This window comes from Vulpes lagopus, chromosome 11 (assembly GCF_018345385.1).
Source record: "Vulpes lagopus strain Blue_001 chromosome 11, ASM1834538v1, whole genome shotgun sequence".
NCBI lineage: Eukaryota > Metazoa > Chordata > Mammalia > Carnivora > Canidae > Vulpes > Vulpes lagopus.
Genome location: NC_054834.1, coordinates 68,763,351 through 68,777,833, shown reverse-complemented (window position 1 = coordinate 68,777,833; position 14,483 = coordinate 68,763,351). Strand labels below are relative to the sequence as shown.

Here is a 14,483-nt window from a genome sequence, read left to right as displayed (position 1 = left end):
TCACCCTCCCGCCCCTTTTCCGCATTTTTCTCCTTTCTATGTTGTTGGGCAGCATAGCCTGGTTTGCTTCCAGGAGCCAGCCCTGAGCCTCACCCCACCTCCCCAGCAAGGGGCTGGTTGTTGCTGGCGTGGTGGGATGCCCCTGTCTCCCCAGGAACACTCACTCCCTAGGCAGGAGCTTGGCTCAAGGCCCGGACGCTGCCAGGGCTGTGGACTTGGGATTGCCCCCGACGACACAGGCCCAGGCTCAGGCTGAGAAGCCAGAGTGGGGCTGCCTCCGGGCAGGCCCATCATCTATCCCACAGCTTGCTGTCAGCCACCTGTACTTGGCACTGACCTCGCCTCTGGCAGAGGGGCCAGCGCAGGATGCAGCAAGTTCAATCCAGACCAAGCCCTACTGGGGGGTGGGCGTGGGGAGACACTGTTTACAGAAGCTCAAAACGAGGACTGAGAGGGGACGGGGTGTGGGGGCAGTTAATCCAGAACGGTCACAGGGCTGCCCAGCTGCCCAAGAGCAGGCACAGGGCCCTGGGGGTGGCGAGGTAGGGAGAGGGGAGCCCAGGCCTGGGTACCAGGAAAGAGAAAAGACCTAGATGAGAGTGTTCTATAGTTTTGAGAGTACAGATCTGTTGCCTCTGGTTAGGTTTTCTCCTAGGTGTCTCGTGGGTTTTGTGCAATTGTAAATGGGATCCAGTCTTTAATGTCTTTCTTCTGTCTCATTGTTGGTGTACAGAAATGCAACTGATGTGAGCACCGGGGTGGCTCAGTCAGTTGAGTGTCTGCCTTCGGCTCAGGTCATGATCCCGGACACCTGGGATTGAGCCCCACATAGGGCTCCCTGTTCAGTGTGGAGTCTGCCCACGGTCTCTCTCTGTGTGTCTCTCATGAATAAATGAATAAAATCTAAAAAAAAAAAAAACAAACCCAGATGTGGTATATGTATATAGAATGGAATATTAGTCATCAGAAAGAATGAAATCTTGCTGTTTGCAATGCTGTGGTTAGAACTACAGGGTATGATGCTAAGTGAAATAAGTCAGAGAAAGACAATTATCTTTAAATTTTATTTATTTTAAAGATTTTATTTATTCATGAGAGACACACAGAGGAGAGAGAGAGAGAGAGAGAGAGAGAGAGAAGCAGGCTCCATGCAGGTAGCCTGACGTGGGACTGGATCCCGGGTCTCCAGGATCAGACCCTGGGCTGAAGGCGGAGCTAAACCACTGAGCCACTCGGGCTGCCCCGAGAAAGACAATTATAACATTTTACTCATATGTGGAAACCAAACAAAGGAGCAAAACAAAGAGGCAGAGGGGAATAGAGGAAGGGAGGGAAAAATAAAACAAGACGAAATCAGAAAGGGAGGCAAACCCTAAGAGACTCTTAACTCTGGAAAACAAACTGAGGGCTGCTGGAGGGGAGGAGTGTGGGGGAATGGGGTCACTGGGTGATGGGCATGAAGGAGGCACGTGGTGTGATCAGCACTGGCTGTTCTATACAACTGATGATTCACTGACGTCTACCTCTGAAACCAATAATATGCGATGTTAATTGAATTTAAAATTAAAAAACAAAATAAAGGGCAGCCCCGGTGGCTCAACGGTTTAGTGCCTACTTTCGGCCCAGGGTGTGATCCTGGAGACCCGGGATCGAGTCCCACGTCGGGTTCCCTGCATGGAGCCTGCTTCTCCCTCTGCCTGTGTCTCTGCCTCTCTTTCTCTCTGTGTGTCTCATGAATAAATAAATAAAATATTTAAATAAAAAAAATAATGAAATCTCAAAGAAAACCCTAAAATTTCATAAATGACTAGAATTATAAATTTGGCCTAGACAAACTTGACCTTCTCTTGTACCTATGGACCCAAGTCCCCCCACCCCCAAGTGCTTTAGATGGATGTATAGTACAGGGTATGGCCCACCAGTACAGGGTATGATCAGGGCCCCTCCTAAATAAGCCCCTGGGGATGCAGCCGGAACCAGCAAGGGGCAAGTGTGTGGTACAATGGGGATGAAGCAGACCCCCAAGGCTGGCTTGGTAAGTCCAGGGGTTCACCAGGGTGACCTAGGGGTAGCTGGGTGGTGCAGGCTGGGCCAAGGACGGAGGAAAGTCCTCGCCTGCCCTGCTCCAAAAAGCCAGGGTCCAGGCCTTCCTGCTTCTGAGGGATGGGGGCCTAGGCGGGTGGCACTGCCCCAGTGCAGGGAGACCTCTGCCCCCATTTCCACACCAGGGTTGAGCTGTTGTGCGTACATATCCCTCCCTCCAGGCCCCTGGGAATGTCTGCTCTGCAGCCAGGAACACAGCAGCACTTCCAGGAACCCTGGCCAGGGTGGGGGTTGCAGCGGGGGTGCATCCACCCTCCCAGCCAGGGTGGATGAGAACCCCTGGTGTTTGCTGTGTCACTCCCATAGTGTTCCTCTGACCACACCTTAGTGGTGTGGTCACTTCAGGGTCCAAGGTCTGCCCATGGACTCTGGGTTTTCTCCTCTGGGGAACCCTCCAGCTGGACCTGGGGCCGTGTCCCCTCACAACCCCCTCTCCCCACCCCTGCTCTCACTTGCCCCTTGCAGCACAGGCTGCCAGTGATGCTCACGGCCCACGTTGCACCACGGTCCCACCCAAAGGGTAACCAAAGGGCTTACTTAGGCCTTCTTTCCCATACCCCATGCACACTCCTGCCCCGCAGGCCCCCTTCCCAGGCTTCCTTGACAGCCTCGTTCTGTGCTTTCCCTACAGAACCACAACCCACTAGCAGCAGGTCCTCCTTCTGGGATATAGTAGGCAACACAATAGGTCCACTCAGAGCCTTCAAACAGGGAGGCAGAGCGCCTGCTGAGCCGTCTGGCATTGGCAGGCAGAGGACCCAAGGCCCAGCATGGCAGCTAGACAAGCAGTGTGGGAAACTCTGCCTTCTGCTCCTGCATTCCAGGCCAGAGCCTGGCAGGAGGCATAAGCAGGTCCCCCAAAGAACTTAGTGGGCACATGGCCCAACATCACTTCCTATGAGCCACATCCACATCTGCTCAGGCCTGCAGACAGGTGGTCACAGAGCTCGAAGGGGTTTGGGACCGTCCTAAGTTGCTCATAGACCACCGTGAGCTTGAACAAGAACCGGACTTGACTCTGCAGAGAAACTGAGGGATCCCGCATGCACCACCAGCATGCCCTCTTTGTGCAACCAAAGAATGCTACCCGTCTCAGGGCTACTGCTGGCCTCCACCAGCCAGAGCCACCCCAAAGCAGTGAAGACTACCCACTGGGGCTTTAAGTTGTCCTATGTGTCCCCTTAAAGCTCCCTCTCCGGAAGGCCCCCCAGCAGCCCTCAGAAACCAGGCTCATGCCCAGGAAGGCTCATGCCCCTTCTGAGCCTCCCCAAGGCCTGGCCATACCTAAGATCCACAGATGTCCGCCATCCCAAGTACCCATTTCCACACCAGATGCCCTGCTCTTTGCGCAGCTTCTCCTGCCTAGAACCCCGCCGCACCAGCAAGGGCTCTGCTTTCTCCTGGGCTGAAGGCCTGCCCTGCGCACCAACGCCACACTCTTACAAAACACCCACACACCACTCCACAGATACACAAAAAGGGTTTTATTTGCCAGTGGGTGGGGGTGGGCAGGACCCTAATCAAATAAGCCGAATCCCATGTCGTCGTCTGACTCCTCGGACTCCTCTTTCTTCTCGTCTTTCTTTTCCTCCGCTGTGGAAAAGAAGGGAGCAGTGAGTACAACCCTCACAAAGCCAGACGCCCGTGGAGACCCTGCCTCAGCCTCCACTTACCTGCGGCTGGGGCAGCACCAGCAGCAGGAGCTGCAGACCCTGGGGCGGCAGACACGGCCACAGCCCCACCAGCAGGCACACTGGCCAACTTGCCAATACCTGTGGGAATCAGGAAGGTGAGACCAGAGAAATGCTCGGCCTTAAGCCTACCTCAGGGGAGTGATGGCATGGTCTCCCCGATGTGCGGGAGCCCACCACATAGATGCCCCAGCCCTGAGATCCGTATCTGGAAACCCTACCCCAAAGCTAAGTTGGACAAACATGTTCACAATCAGGCAAAGACACAATCTGGCACTTGGATCCAGATCCCCATTTATGGGCTCCCACAGGACTGTGGGCTAAGGCACCCACCCCCCCACCCACCCACCCCCCCACAGGAACAGAATAATGTCCCATTAGCTCCAGCCTTGTCACCAGGACACCATCTGCCCAGCAAGGATGGCAGGAACCTGCGGTCACCCCTGGCACCCCCAGTCTGCCCCCAACCACTTCACGCAGACTACATGACCAGACTTATTTACAAAACCCCGTTCCCAAGATCCCTAAGGTCCCCTCTGCAGGCAGGTGGCCCTGCGGGGTGAAAGCACCAGCACGCCCTGCTGCCCTACGGCCAGGACTGTCCAGAAGCATCCCTGGCACGAGCCACTGAAGCCTGCCCGCTGTCCTGGGTGAGGCTTCTGGAGTGCTCTGGTCCACAAGCGAAACCTGGCGGGCCACGGGAGGACCCGCAGGGATTAGGATGGACCCTGAGAACGCAGCCCCGGCGCACAACCTCACCCTGAGCGATCACGTCCTCGATGTTTTTCCCGTTGAGCTCGCTGATGACCTACAACGACCATAACTGGCAATTACCTGGGGCTCGGCCACGCGCCCCTGCCTCACCTCCCATGCAGCTCCTCCCCGAGAAGACCCGCTACTAGGGGCCCCGGGCGCCCTAAACTTCCTGGGAAACCCGCCCGATGTCTCGGTGTAGGCCCCCGCCCCCCCTCCCCCGGCGCGGCTGGACACCTGCGGGCTGGACGGAAGGACGTGCCTGAGGAAGCTGCGCCCCTCGGGACACACGACAGGGTCTCAGGGACGCCCCCCCGCCCCCACAGGCTGGAGTCTGCCTCGCCCCGCAGCCCTCCGGCCGCCGGGGCCGCCCGACACGTATCCGCGGGGCCGACTACCTTGTTGAGCCGGTCATCGTCCGCCTCGATGCCCACGCTGTCCAGGATCTTCTTGATATCCTTGGCGCTGGGGGAGGTGTTGCCCCCGAGGGCGGCCAGCAGGTAGGAGGCGACGTAGCGCATCCTGAAGCGGGAGGAGAGCACGACGGCCTTGCCCCTTGGCCCCGGCCCCCGCCCCGCGTGCTCCCGCCCGGCGCCCACGCCAAGCCCCGGCCCGCGCCCGCCAGTCCCCGCGGGCCCCGCGGCCCCCCGCGGCCCCCCGCGACCCGCCGCCCACTCACTCGGCGGCGGAGAAGCCTCACGCGTGCGACCTCGGCGGCGTCAGGGACGGAAAGGAAGGCGCCGGCGCGAGGGGCGGGGGTAATCCGCTACCCAGAAGCCCCCGGGACCCGCGCGCCGCGCAGTGCGGGCGCCTGCGAGTGACGTCACGCGCGCCCAGGCCGCGGAGACGAGAGCCCTCGTGTTGCGCCGTCCGGCCGCCGCCGCCGGCGGACTCCAAGTCCCAGGGCGCACCGCTGCCGGAAGTGCGGGCACGAGGCCTGCGCGGGGCACGTGGCCGGCCAGGCTCGCTCGCTGCTGCGGGGGTGGGGCGTTGGGCCGCGGCCTGCGCGGGGTGGTCGTTCGCCTGTGGGGCCGCGTGGGCCCGAACTGACCTTCGCGTCCGCGCGGATGTCCGCCCTGTCACGCGCTCACGCTCCGTGCGGGGAGCCTGCAGGTTGCGGCGCTGCGAGGGCGGGGCCCGCCCGCCCCTGCTCCTCCGAGCGAGGATGCACGAGAGTAATAACGCAGCACGGGGAAGGGATGCGGCGGCTGCCCGAACACCTGGGGCGAGCCGGGGTCAGGGCCCAGGGGCAGAGGCCCGCGGTGGCTGGAGAGGGACCAGGAGCAGTGCCGGCCCAGCCCTGGGGAGGTGTCTTCAGGGTCATCACCCCATCATACAGAGGTGGGCCCAGGCAGGTCTCCCTGCTGTGGGGTGCCCTCAGGGTCATCTCCCCATCGTACACAGGTGGGGTGCAGGCAGGTCTCCCTGCTGTGGGGTACCCTCAGGGTCATCACCCCATCATACACAGGTGGGGTGCAGGCAGGTCTCCCTGCTGTGGGGTGCCCTCAGAGTCATCACCCCATCGCACACCGGTGGGGTGCAGGCAGGTCTCCCTGCTGTGGGGTGCCCTCAGGGTCATCACCCCATCGCACACAGGTGGGGTGCAGGCAGGTCTCCCTGCTGTGGGGTGCCCTCAGGGTCATCTCCCCATCGTACATAGGCAGAGGTGGGGCACAGGTCTCACTCAAGGCCCTACACTCGGAGTAAAATGGGGACAATCAGGGGTGGGGCGTGTTGTGATGTGTGGCATTGGAGGTGACAGGATATGTCAGGTTTGCCATTCCAGCCGCACGATTCAGTGGCCCTGGGTGTTTTCCCAGTTACACAGCTGTCACCACTCTAGCCACAGGGTGGCTCCCAAGTTGGGAGTCCACACCAGCTCAGCAGTAACTCCCTACTTCCTCCCCCAGCCCCTGGCACCCACCACTTTGGACTCATTTGACTGCTCTGGGGTCCCGACTGGATGCAGATGTGGAAGCAGACTGTATTTACCCTCTCAGACATTCTCGAGGTTCATGCATATCCTGGCGTATATCAGAATTTCATTCCCTTTTAAAGCTGAATAATGGGGCAGCCCGGGTGGCTCAGCAGTTTAGCGCCGCCTTCAGCCCAGGGCCTAATCCCAGGGTCCTGGGATCGAGTCCCACATCAGGCTCCCTGCATGGAGCCTGCTTCTCTCTCTGCCTGTGTCTCTGCCTCTCTCTCTCTCTCTCTCTCATGAGTAAAGAAATAAAATATTTTTTTTTTAAATTTTTATTTATTTATTTTTATTTATTTATGATAGTCACAGAGAGAGAGAGAGAGAGGCAGAGACACAGGCGGAGGGAGAAGCAGGCTCCATGCACCGGGAGCCTGATGTGGGATTCGATCCCTGGTCTCCAGGATCGCGCCCTGGGCCAAAGGCAGGCGCCAAACCGCTGCGCCACTCAGGGATCCCAAAGAAATAAAATATTAAAAAAATAAAATAAAGCTGAATAACGCCCTGTGGTGATTAAGTCTCTGGCAGCCTCGCGGAAACAACGGGGGCCAGGAGCCGGGGCAAGTGCAGGCCTGGCCGAACTGCCCATCCTGGCGGGCGGAGGGGCGGCTGGTGGCGTGGGAGCCCCTGATCTGGGGCAGAGCAGGGGAACGAGCACAGGTCTGGTAGGCTCTCCACAGGCAGACCTAGTGTGAGGTTCTCAGCTGTGGCACTTAGTTTCTGTGACCTGGGGCAAACTCTGATGTCAGAGCCTCCTTTTCCTTCCCTGTGAGATGCAAAGATTGAGGCAGAGGAGGCATGGGCTAGCCCCCTGCTGGGGCACCTGGCCAAAGTGCCGCTAAAGCAGGATAGCAGGAGCTGGGCCCAGGCCGCTAGAGGAGCCTCAGGAAGGCTTCCCGGAGAAGGAGGCCCCAGAGGCTGGCCGGGGACCGGTACCGTGCTGCTCTGGCTTCTGGCAGGAGGCGGATCTGAGGCCGCAGCTGCGTCCGGTCCCCCCTCCCCGGAGGTTGCACCCGCTCACCTCCCGGCCGGGGAGCGCACAGCTGCAGGGCAGGGCGGGCCCGGGGCCGGGAATCTCGGAGAGGGCGGGCTGGGCGGCGCGACGCGGGCCTCCCGGCGGGAGAGGCCGACCCGAGGCGGACGAGCAGGAAGCCGAGCACCGCGGGGCCGGCGGCTGGCGGTTGGGGTCCGCGGCCGCGTCTCCTGGGCTGCAGGCTGGACAGGGGCGGGGCGGGGGGTGCGGGCACCCCGAGGCCTCCGCCTGCGCCCCAGCCCCGCGGCGTCCGGCCTGGGCGGGCCCCCGACGACTGGGCCGCTCCGAGCGCGCCAGCGGGAACCCGGCGTGGGGCGCCCACCCGGGACGGCGCCCAGCCCGGAGCGCAGGTACGCGCAGGGCGAGGGCGGGAGGGGGGCGCTCTCCCGGCCGGGACCGGCCCCGTCGGAGCCCCGAGTGCGCGGGCCACTGCTCCTGACCGCGAGCTCGGTGCAGACGGGAAGCGTGGGAGACCCCTCCCCCAGCGTCCCATCCCCAGGACTCTGCGCTGCCCAGTGGCTCACCCCCCCACCCCATTCACTTATCTGACATGTGTGGGCACAATCGCCCCTTTCCTGGCCTGGGCCACTGTCCCCACGTGGTAGTCCTCAGCCTCGGGTCAAAGCTGGTGGGTGTGAAGGTTGGCAGTGGTGCTGGACCTCCAGCTCTTGGGGGGGGGGGGGGGTGGTGGTCAGAACTGCCAGAATGACAGGACAGCTCTAGGGGTCTCCTTCAGATTTCCAGAAGTGGAATGTGAAGCCTCATTTCTCCCTCCTCCCCCCAGTCAGGTTCTCTGGGCTCCTCTGCACACAGATCTCGCTCTGGGCTGCCTTCCCAGTCCTGGGGTCCTCCTTCCCCAGCCCTCTTTCAAAAGTGACCTGTCTAGGGGAGGCTCTGAGCTCTGTGCATCAGCTGGTCTGGCTCAGGGGACCACTCCGCCCCCCTCCCCAGCCAGAGTCCCCATTCCCCTGAACGGAGGAGGGCCCAGCCTCCCTCCCTCCCCCCACTCCTCCCCCTGACTCTGCAGCCTCCCGGGCCCTGTCTGAGCAGGCCTGTTTGGCAGGCTGGGACATGTCTGGCCCCCGAGGACAGCCGGTGGGCGATGGCTGCAGAGGCAGAGGGGCTGGAGCCCCAGGCAGCTGCTACAGAAGATGCTGCAGGAGATGCCACAGAGGCTGCGGATGCGGAGCTCCGTCTCCTGGTTGGGAACCGGTTGAGCCTGGACCTGTACCCTGGGGGGTGCCACCGGCTGCTCCATCTCTGTGCCCAGCAACCCCCTCAGCTGCGGGAAGTGGAGTTCTTGCAGCTGAGTGGCCACGAGGACCCTCAGCTGCTAGAGGCTACCCTGACCCAGGTGCCGCGGAGCCTGCAGCGCCTTCGCTCCCTGGTCCTCAGAGGTGAGCCCCACCTGGTCCTGTCCCAACCCCGCCCATGCTGCAGCTGCCCAGTGGTGTCCTCCAGCAGACAGCAGCATGGCTATTCTTTCTGGGGCAGGTCATGGGTGATGGCTGTCAGCCGAGATGAGCCTGTCGTATGCATCCCTGTCTCCCTGCATCGCTGGGATCTCTGTCCCTCTCTGGGTAGGGTTGGGGTAGAGAGGTCTGTGCCTCTGAGCTGAGCTGAGCCCTGGGATTCTGGCCCTGAGGGCCACATCTGCTCTCTCCCTTTCTAGGTGGACAATACTGGGATGTGCTGGGTGCCTGCCTCCGGGGCTCTCTGACCACACTGCCCGCTGGCCTGAGTGGCCTGGCCCGCTTGGCCCACCTAGATCTGAGCTTCAACAGCCTGGAGACGCTGCCGGCCTGCATCCCACGAATGCGTGGCCTGAGCACCCTCCTGCTCTCTTACAACCACCTCTCAGAGCTCCCTGAGGCCCTCGGAGCCCTCCCCTCCCTTACCTTCCTCTCTGTGACCCATAATCGTTTGCAAACGCTGCCCATAGCGCTAGGAGCTCTCTCCACCCTGCAGCGCCTTGATCTCTCAGGGAACCTTCTGGACACTCTGCCCCCTGAGATTGGAGGCCTGAGCAGCCTCACTGAGCTCAATCTGGCTTCCAACCGGCTGCAGAGCCTCCCGACCTCCCTTGGTAAGTAGGGGTCAGGCCCCTTTAGGCTCCTTGGGCCTGATGGAGAGGGCCCTTTGGCCACTGTCTGGCCTCCGCTCTCTGTGGGCCCCACCTTGTCCTCCACAGGGGACCCTGCACACACAATCTTGGCCACCTTGGAGCCTTCACTCCTCCAGGTGGCACTCGTTTGCCCTTCCTTCCCTGGATTTCAAGCTCCCCGAGTCTGGCTATGGGGCAGAGACTGGAAAGGCTTCTCTGCTTGGGCCTGCCATGAGTATCCTGTCCTGGCCAGGACTGGGCGTGGCCCTGGGTGGTGGTCCTTTGCCGGCCCTAAGCTGGCACCTGCCCAGCCAGGGCTGGGCATGGCCTTGAGGGTCCTCTGCTGGCCCTAAGCTGGCATCTCCCCACAGTGGGGCTGCAGTCCTTGCGGCTCCTTGTTTTGCACAGCAACCTCCTGACCTCAGTGCCCACCGGCCTGGTACACCTCCCGCTGCTCACTCGGCTGGATCTGAGGGACAACCAGCTCCGGGACGTGCCCCCGGAGCTCCTGGACGCCCCCTTTGTGCGCCTTCAGGGGAACCCCCTGGGCGAGGCTCTACCTGCCCCCCGAAGCCCCCCAGGTAGGCTTGTTCCTGGGAAGGATCAGACCACAGACAGGCCAGGATGTAGGTACCATAGGTATACTAACAGCTTCCCATCCTTGCACAGGGGCACCGGTGATCCTGGAAATGCCCAGACTGTTCCTGAATTCAGATGTGGACAGGTGTGTGTGAGTGTGTGTGGTGTATGTGTGTGTTGCTGAAAAAGCACGTCTCTACCCTGTCACCCTATCCATAATGTGCACCTCGCTCAGGCCCCAGGGGTCTTCTAGAGTTTCCCAGGGGAGCCCGATTCAGCCACACCCCTTTCTATTGTCTGACCTGATGCCCACTCTGTCACACAGCTTCCCTGTGACTCCCCAAGGCTGCTCTGTGACTCTGGCCTGTGGCGTCCGCCTGCAGTTCCCTGCTGGGGCTACTGTTAGCCCTGTCAACATCCAGTATCGTCTCTGGCTGCCAGAGCCACGCCTTGTTCCCTTGGGTCCCCATGACTCCCTGCTCAGTGGTGTCCTGGAGCTGCAGCCCCACGGGGTGGTCTTCCGGCAGGCACGACCAGGGCAAGTCGGGGTGGGGGGCGGGTGAGGAGGGCCCAGATGTGGCCCTGGTATTCACAACAGCCTTGCCTGGCAGAAGGTGAGCCTGTGGCTGCTCTTCGTGCCCCCCCGCATCCGGCGTTGCCGGGAGGTGGTGGTCAGGACCCTGAGTGGTGATAGCTGGGGTGACCTGGACACTCATGTGGAAGAAGAGGCACCCAAGGTGAGAGCCGTCTGGGAAGGGGCACTAGGGAGGAGCGCCGCCTACACCCGGTTCACCCCCGCTTTTCCTCCGTCCCTATCCTCTCCGATTCTGTCTCCTCTGACCTCACCTCCCATGCCCAGCGGCTTTGGGCTCACTGCCAGGTGCCCCACTTCTCATGGTTCCTCGTGGTTTCGCGTCCTGTGTCCAACACCTGCCTGGTGCCACCAGAGGGGACGTTGCTGTGCTGCTCAGGATATCCCGGGGTCAAGGTCACATTCCCACCTGGGGCCACCGAAGAGCCTCGTAGTGTCTGCATGCAGGTGCGGACAGGGCAGCCTCTGTGGATGGTGGGTGGTTTCTCAACGCATAGGCAAGCCTGGGGTCCCTGTTTGCCCAGGTGGTGCGCATGGCCAGCAGAGAACTTCGAGCCCTGCTGGGGGAGCCTGAGGCTGCGGCCAGCCCCCTGCTGTGCCTCTCACAGAGTGGTGGCCCTCCTGGCTTCCTCCAGCCTGTCACTGTGCAGCTGCCTTTGCCCCCTGGGGTTACAGGTGAGAGGTGGCCCTTCCTTGGGCCCAGCTGAATCTATGGCCCCTGGGTTGAGGGGGTCATGCTCGGGGTGGGGGAGCCCCTGCCAGGGATGCCTCAGCCGGTGGTTCCCTCGCGTCCTCAGGCCTGAGTCTGGATCGCTCTTGTCTTCACCTGCTGTACCGGACCCCTCTTGAAGCTGCTTGGGATGACATCACAGCTCAGGTGGCCCTGGAGCTCACCCACCTGTATGCTCGCTTCCAGGTCACCCACTTCTCTTGGTCGGTGCCCCCAGCCCCAGCATCTTCAGCCCTACCCCCTCCCCTCTTCCCAGCCTGTCTGTGCAGCCCTGCTCACCCCTGAGCCCACCCAGGTACTGGCTCTGGTACACCACCAAGACCTGTGTGCAAGACCTGGCTCGGAAGGCCTGGGAGCGGCTGCGTCTGCACCGAGTCAACCTCATTGCCCTGCAGAGGCGCCGGGACCCAGAGCAGGTCCTGCTGCAATGCCTGCCCCGCGATAAGGTAGGTGTGGGGCCCAGAGGGCTGCAAGGGCCTGCGTGGGGGTGTGGGGCACTGAGCTCAGAGCCAGTGGGTGCTCCCCTAGGTGGATGCCACCCTGCGGCGACTGCTGGACCGTTACCGAGGCCCTGAGCCCTCTGACACGGTGGAGATGTTTGAGGGTGAAAAATTCTTCGCTGCTTTTGAGAAGGGTATTGATGTGGATGCTGGTACGCCGCCCTGCCTGCCCTATGGAGGGGATGCTGGGGTCCATTCCCCAGGCTCCCTGCTGAGCCCATCCCTTCCATGTAGAACGCCCAGACTGCGTGGAAGGCAGGGTCTGCTTTGTCTTCTACTCACACTTGAAGAATGTGAAGGAGGTCTACGTGACCACTACCCTGGACCGGCAGGTTCAGGCTGTGAGGGGCCAGGTGGGTCAGCCAGGCGGGGTGCCCCTGGCTGCTTGGACAAAGGTCAGAACACTGAACCTCATCTTATCCCAATGCTAGGTGTCCTTCTACCGGGGAGCAGTGCCTGAGGAGGTGCCTGAGGAGGCCAAGGCTGCCCGGCAGAGGAAGGGCATGGACACCGTGTGGATGGCCACTCTACCCATCAAGCTGCCGGTGTGGCCTGGGGTGGTGGGCGCTGTGTATGAAGGGGGCAGGGGCGGCACTGAAGCCTGGGGGTGGTCAGGGGCAGAAGGCAGGGCTCATTGCACCCCTTCTTTTTCACAGAGATTGCGGGGGTCTGAGGGGCTGGGGCAGGGGCGGGGGCCTAGCCTCTCCCTGGCACCTCTGAACCTGGGCGATGCTGAGACTGGCTTCCTGACCCAGAGCAACCTGCTGACCGTGGCTGGACGCCTGGGCCCTGACTGGCCGGCTGTGGCCCTGCACCTGGGCCTGCCCTACCGGGAGCTGCAGCGCATCCGTCATGAGTTCCGGTGAGTTCCTCTAGGCCTTCTGATGCTGGCTCCAGACCAGCCTCAGCCCTGGGTCCTGGCTGTCTGGAGAGCCTCACAAGAGGCTAGCTGAAGTTCCATCCAGGGTGGATGAGGACAGGGCAAACAGGCTCACCCCACCCAGGGAGCTGGAATCTACTCTGGGTGGGTAAGCAGAACCTTGGGTGGGTGGCTGGGCCTCTCTATGACCATCCTCCTCCCCACTAGGGATGACCTGGATGGCCAGATCCGTCATATGCTCTTCTCCTGGGCTGAGCGCCAGGCTGGGCAACCAGGGGCTGTGGGGCTTCTCCTGCGGGCCTTGGAGCAGAGTGACCGGCTGGATATAGCTGAGGAGGTGAGGGCCATCCTGGAGCTTGGCCGCCAGAAGTACAAGGACAGCATCCAGCGCACAAGCCTGGCCCCCAGGGGCCTTGACCCAGCTGACCCTGCAGCACCACAGTCTGTGGAGTCTGCCCAGGTGTAGACCCCACTGACTTTGGGATGTCCCCTGATGGCCCCTGCCAAAGGGTCAGGGGTCCCCATTTTCAAGCCTTCCCTGAATATGCGGACAGTGACCTCCCAAGTGTAACAAATATGTGCTGTTGTGGCTGCTTCTCGGAACTCAGTTTATTTGTTGGGTAGAGGGGTGGGTGGAAGGCCAGGGGTGGGCTGAGATCGGAGGCCGGGCCGGCTGGGAGGGGACCTTGTGTAAAGACTTCAGTACCCCCGCCCCCCTTGCTCCCGCTTCCTCCCATGTGCCCAGAAGGGAGAGAGGCTCCAGCTACAAAGTACCGGTGCAGCACCGACGGATACAAAGTCCCCTGCGTGCCGGGCTGCGCATTGCTGGCGGCGGGCAGGTGCGCGCTGCGCAGCCGTCCGCCTCCGCGTCTGCCTTCCGCTGCGCCCCCCGCCCCCCCGCCCCCCCCACAGTGCACAGTGTCCCCGCGGAGCTGGGGCCGAGTCCCCGAGGCGGAGGCCAGGCTGCGGGGGGCGCACACGTGGGACCCCGCCGACCTGTGTGGACCTGCGCGTGGCTGGAGTAGCCATCGCCTGGGGCAGCGTGACCATCTGGGCCCGTCCGGACCCCCTTCCAGGGGAACGAGGGGCGGAGCCGGAGCCTCCAGCCCCCACCCCAAGTCTCCTTTGACCACGGGTTGGGGCACCTCGGACAGGATGGAAACCCCCCTGCCCCAAGGGGAAGGGACGCGGGGAGATTGGATGAGGAACTCGGGGCCAGGGCCAGGCCCTGAGCCTATCCTCCATCCCTTCCATGGGGGTGGGGGAGGGGGAGCGCAGCGACTTCGTTTGTGCGAGATTTTACCCCTGGGAGGGTCTGCAAGTGGGGGCAGCAGCCCGTGGGGGATCTCTGTGGGCAGCGGTGACCATAGCCCGCCTTGGTCCTTAATTTACCTGGCTGCAGGGGTGGAGGCGGGGGACCGTGAGGGCTGACAGCCCTGGGCCTCAGGCTTGCGGGGGGGGGGGGGGGGGGGTTCTGTGGCAACAGAGACTTCGTTGGGGGTGGCCCTTCCACAGTTGTCTCCCAAGTGGGGGTGGGGGG

The 14,483-nt window shown here is 62.1% G+C and overlaps 2 protein-coding genes and 1 non-coding gene across 5 annotated transcripts; 1 reads left to right on the top strand and 2 right to left on the bottom strand.

Annotated features, from left to right (window-relative positions):
- Window positions 1-3,572: 3,572 nt before the first annotated feature.
- RPLP2 (ribosomal protein lateral stalk subunit P2) lies at window positions 3,573-5,368 on the bottom strand. The gene is made up of 5 exons (XM_041722268.1): window positions 5,227-5,368; window positions 4,946-5,069; window positions 4,554-4,602; window positions 3,777-3,875; window positions 3,573-3,696 (listed from the first exon to the last, which is right to left on the bottom strand). The coding sequence occupies exons 2-5, from the start codon at window positions 5,066-5,068 to the stop codon at window positions 3,620-3,622; spliced, it is 348 nt and encodes a 115-aa protein (XP_041578202.1). The 5' UTR covers window position 5,069; window positions 5,227-5,368; the 3' UTR covers window positions 3,573-3,619.
- LOC121472419 lies at window positions 4,391-4,523 on the bottom strand. Its single transcript, XR_005982897.1, has one exon. It is a non-coding gene; the product is annotated as a small nucleolar RNA SNORA52 (small nucleolar RNA).
- A 1,716-nt stretch (window positions 5,369-7,084) lies between the features above and the next one.
- On the top strand, window positions 7,085-13,539 carry PIDD1 (p53-induced death domain protein 1). Of its 3 annotated transcripts, XM_041723585.1 has the most exons (16): window positions 7,312-7,908; window positions 8,622-8,955; window positions 9,231-9,644; window positions 10,034-10,243; window positions 10,332-10,386; window positions 10,567-10,768; window positions 10,853-10,978; window positions 11,101-11,280; window positions 11,358-11,508; window positions 11,631-11,766; window positions 11,859-12,009; window positions 12,092-12,215; window positions 12,298-12,416; window positions 12,495-12,608; window positions 12,720-12,925; window positions 13,151-13,539. In XM_041723585.1, exons 2-16 carry the CDS (start codon window positions 8,661-8,663, stop codon window positions 13,407-13,409), a joined length of 2,742 nt encoding a protein of 913 aa, XP_041579519.1. In that variant the 5' UTR covers window positions 7,312-7,908; window positions 8,622-8,660; the 3' UTR covers window positions 13,410-13,539. The 3 variants fall into 3 exon arrangements, with proteins under 3 accessions (XP_041579518.1, XP_041579517.1, XP_041579519.1); XM_041723584.1 differs by having other exon boundaries at window positions 7,085-7,908; window positions 11,122-11,280; window positions 12,495-12,925; XM_041723583.1 differs by having other exon boundaries at window positions 7,309-7,908; window positions 12,495-12,925.
- The last annotated feature ends 944 nt before the right edge of the window (window positions 13,540-14,483 follow it).

Coding starts and splice junctions, on each gene's coding strand:
- RPLP2 (XM_041722268.1), bottom strand. CDS start 5,068: ATGCGCTACGTCGCCTCCTACCTGCTGGCCGCCCTCGGGGGCAACACC. Junction 4,603..4,945: donor ACGATGACCGGCTCAACAAG/GTAGTCGGCCCC, acceptor TGGTCGTTGTAG/GTCATCAGCGAGCTCAACGG. Junction 3,697..3,776: donor TGGTGCTGCCCCAGCCGCAG/GTAAGTGGAGGC, acceptor TCTTTTCCACAG/CGGAGGAAAAGAAAGACGAG.
- PIDD1 (XM_041723583.1), top strand. CDS start 8,661: ATGGCTGCAGAGGCAGAGGGGCTGGAGCCCCAGGCAGCTGCTACAGAA. Junction 10,979..11,100: donor TGGAAGAAGAGGCACCCAAG/GTGAGAGCCGTC, acceptor TCCCATGCCCAG/CGGCTTTGGGCTCACTGCCA. Junction 11,509..11,630: donor TTTGCCCCCTGGGGTTACAG/GTGAGAGGTGGC, acceptor TCGCGTCCTCAG/GCCTGAGTCTGGATCGCTCT.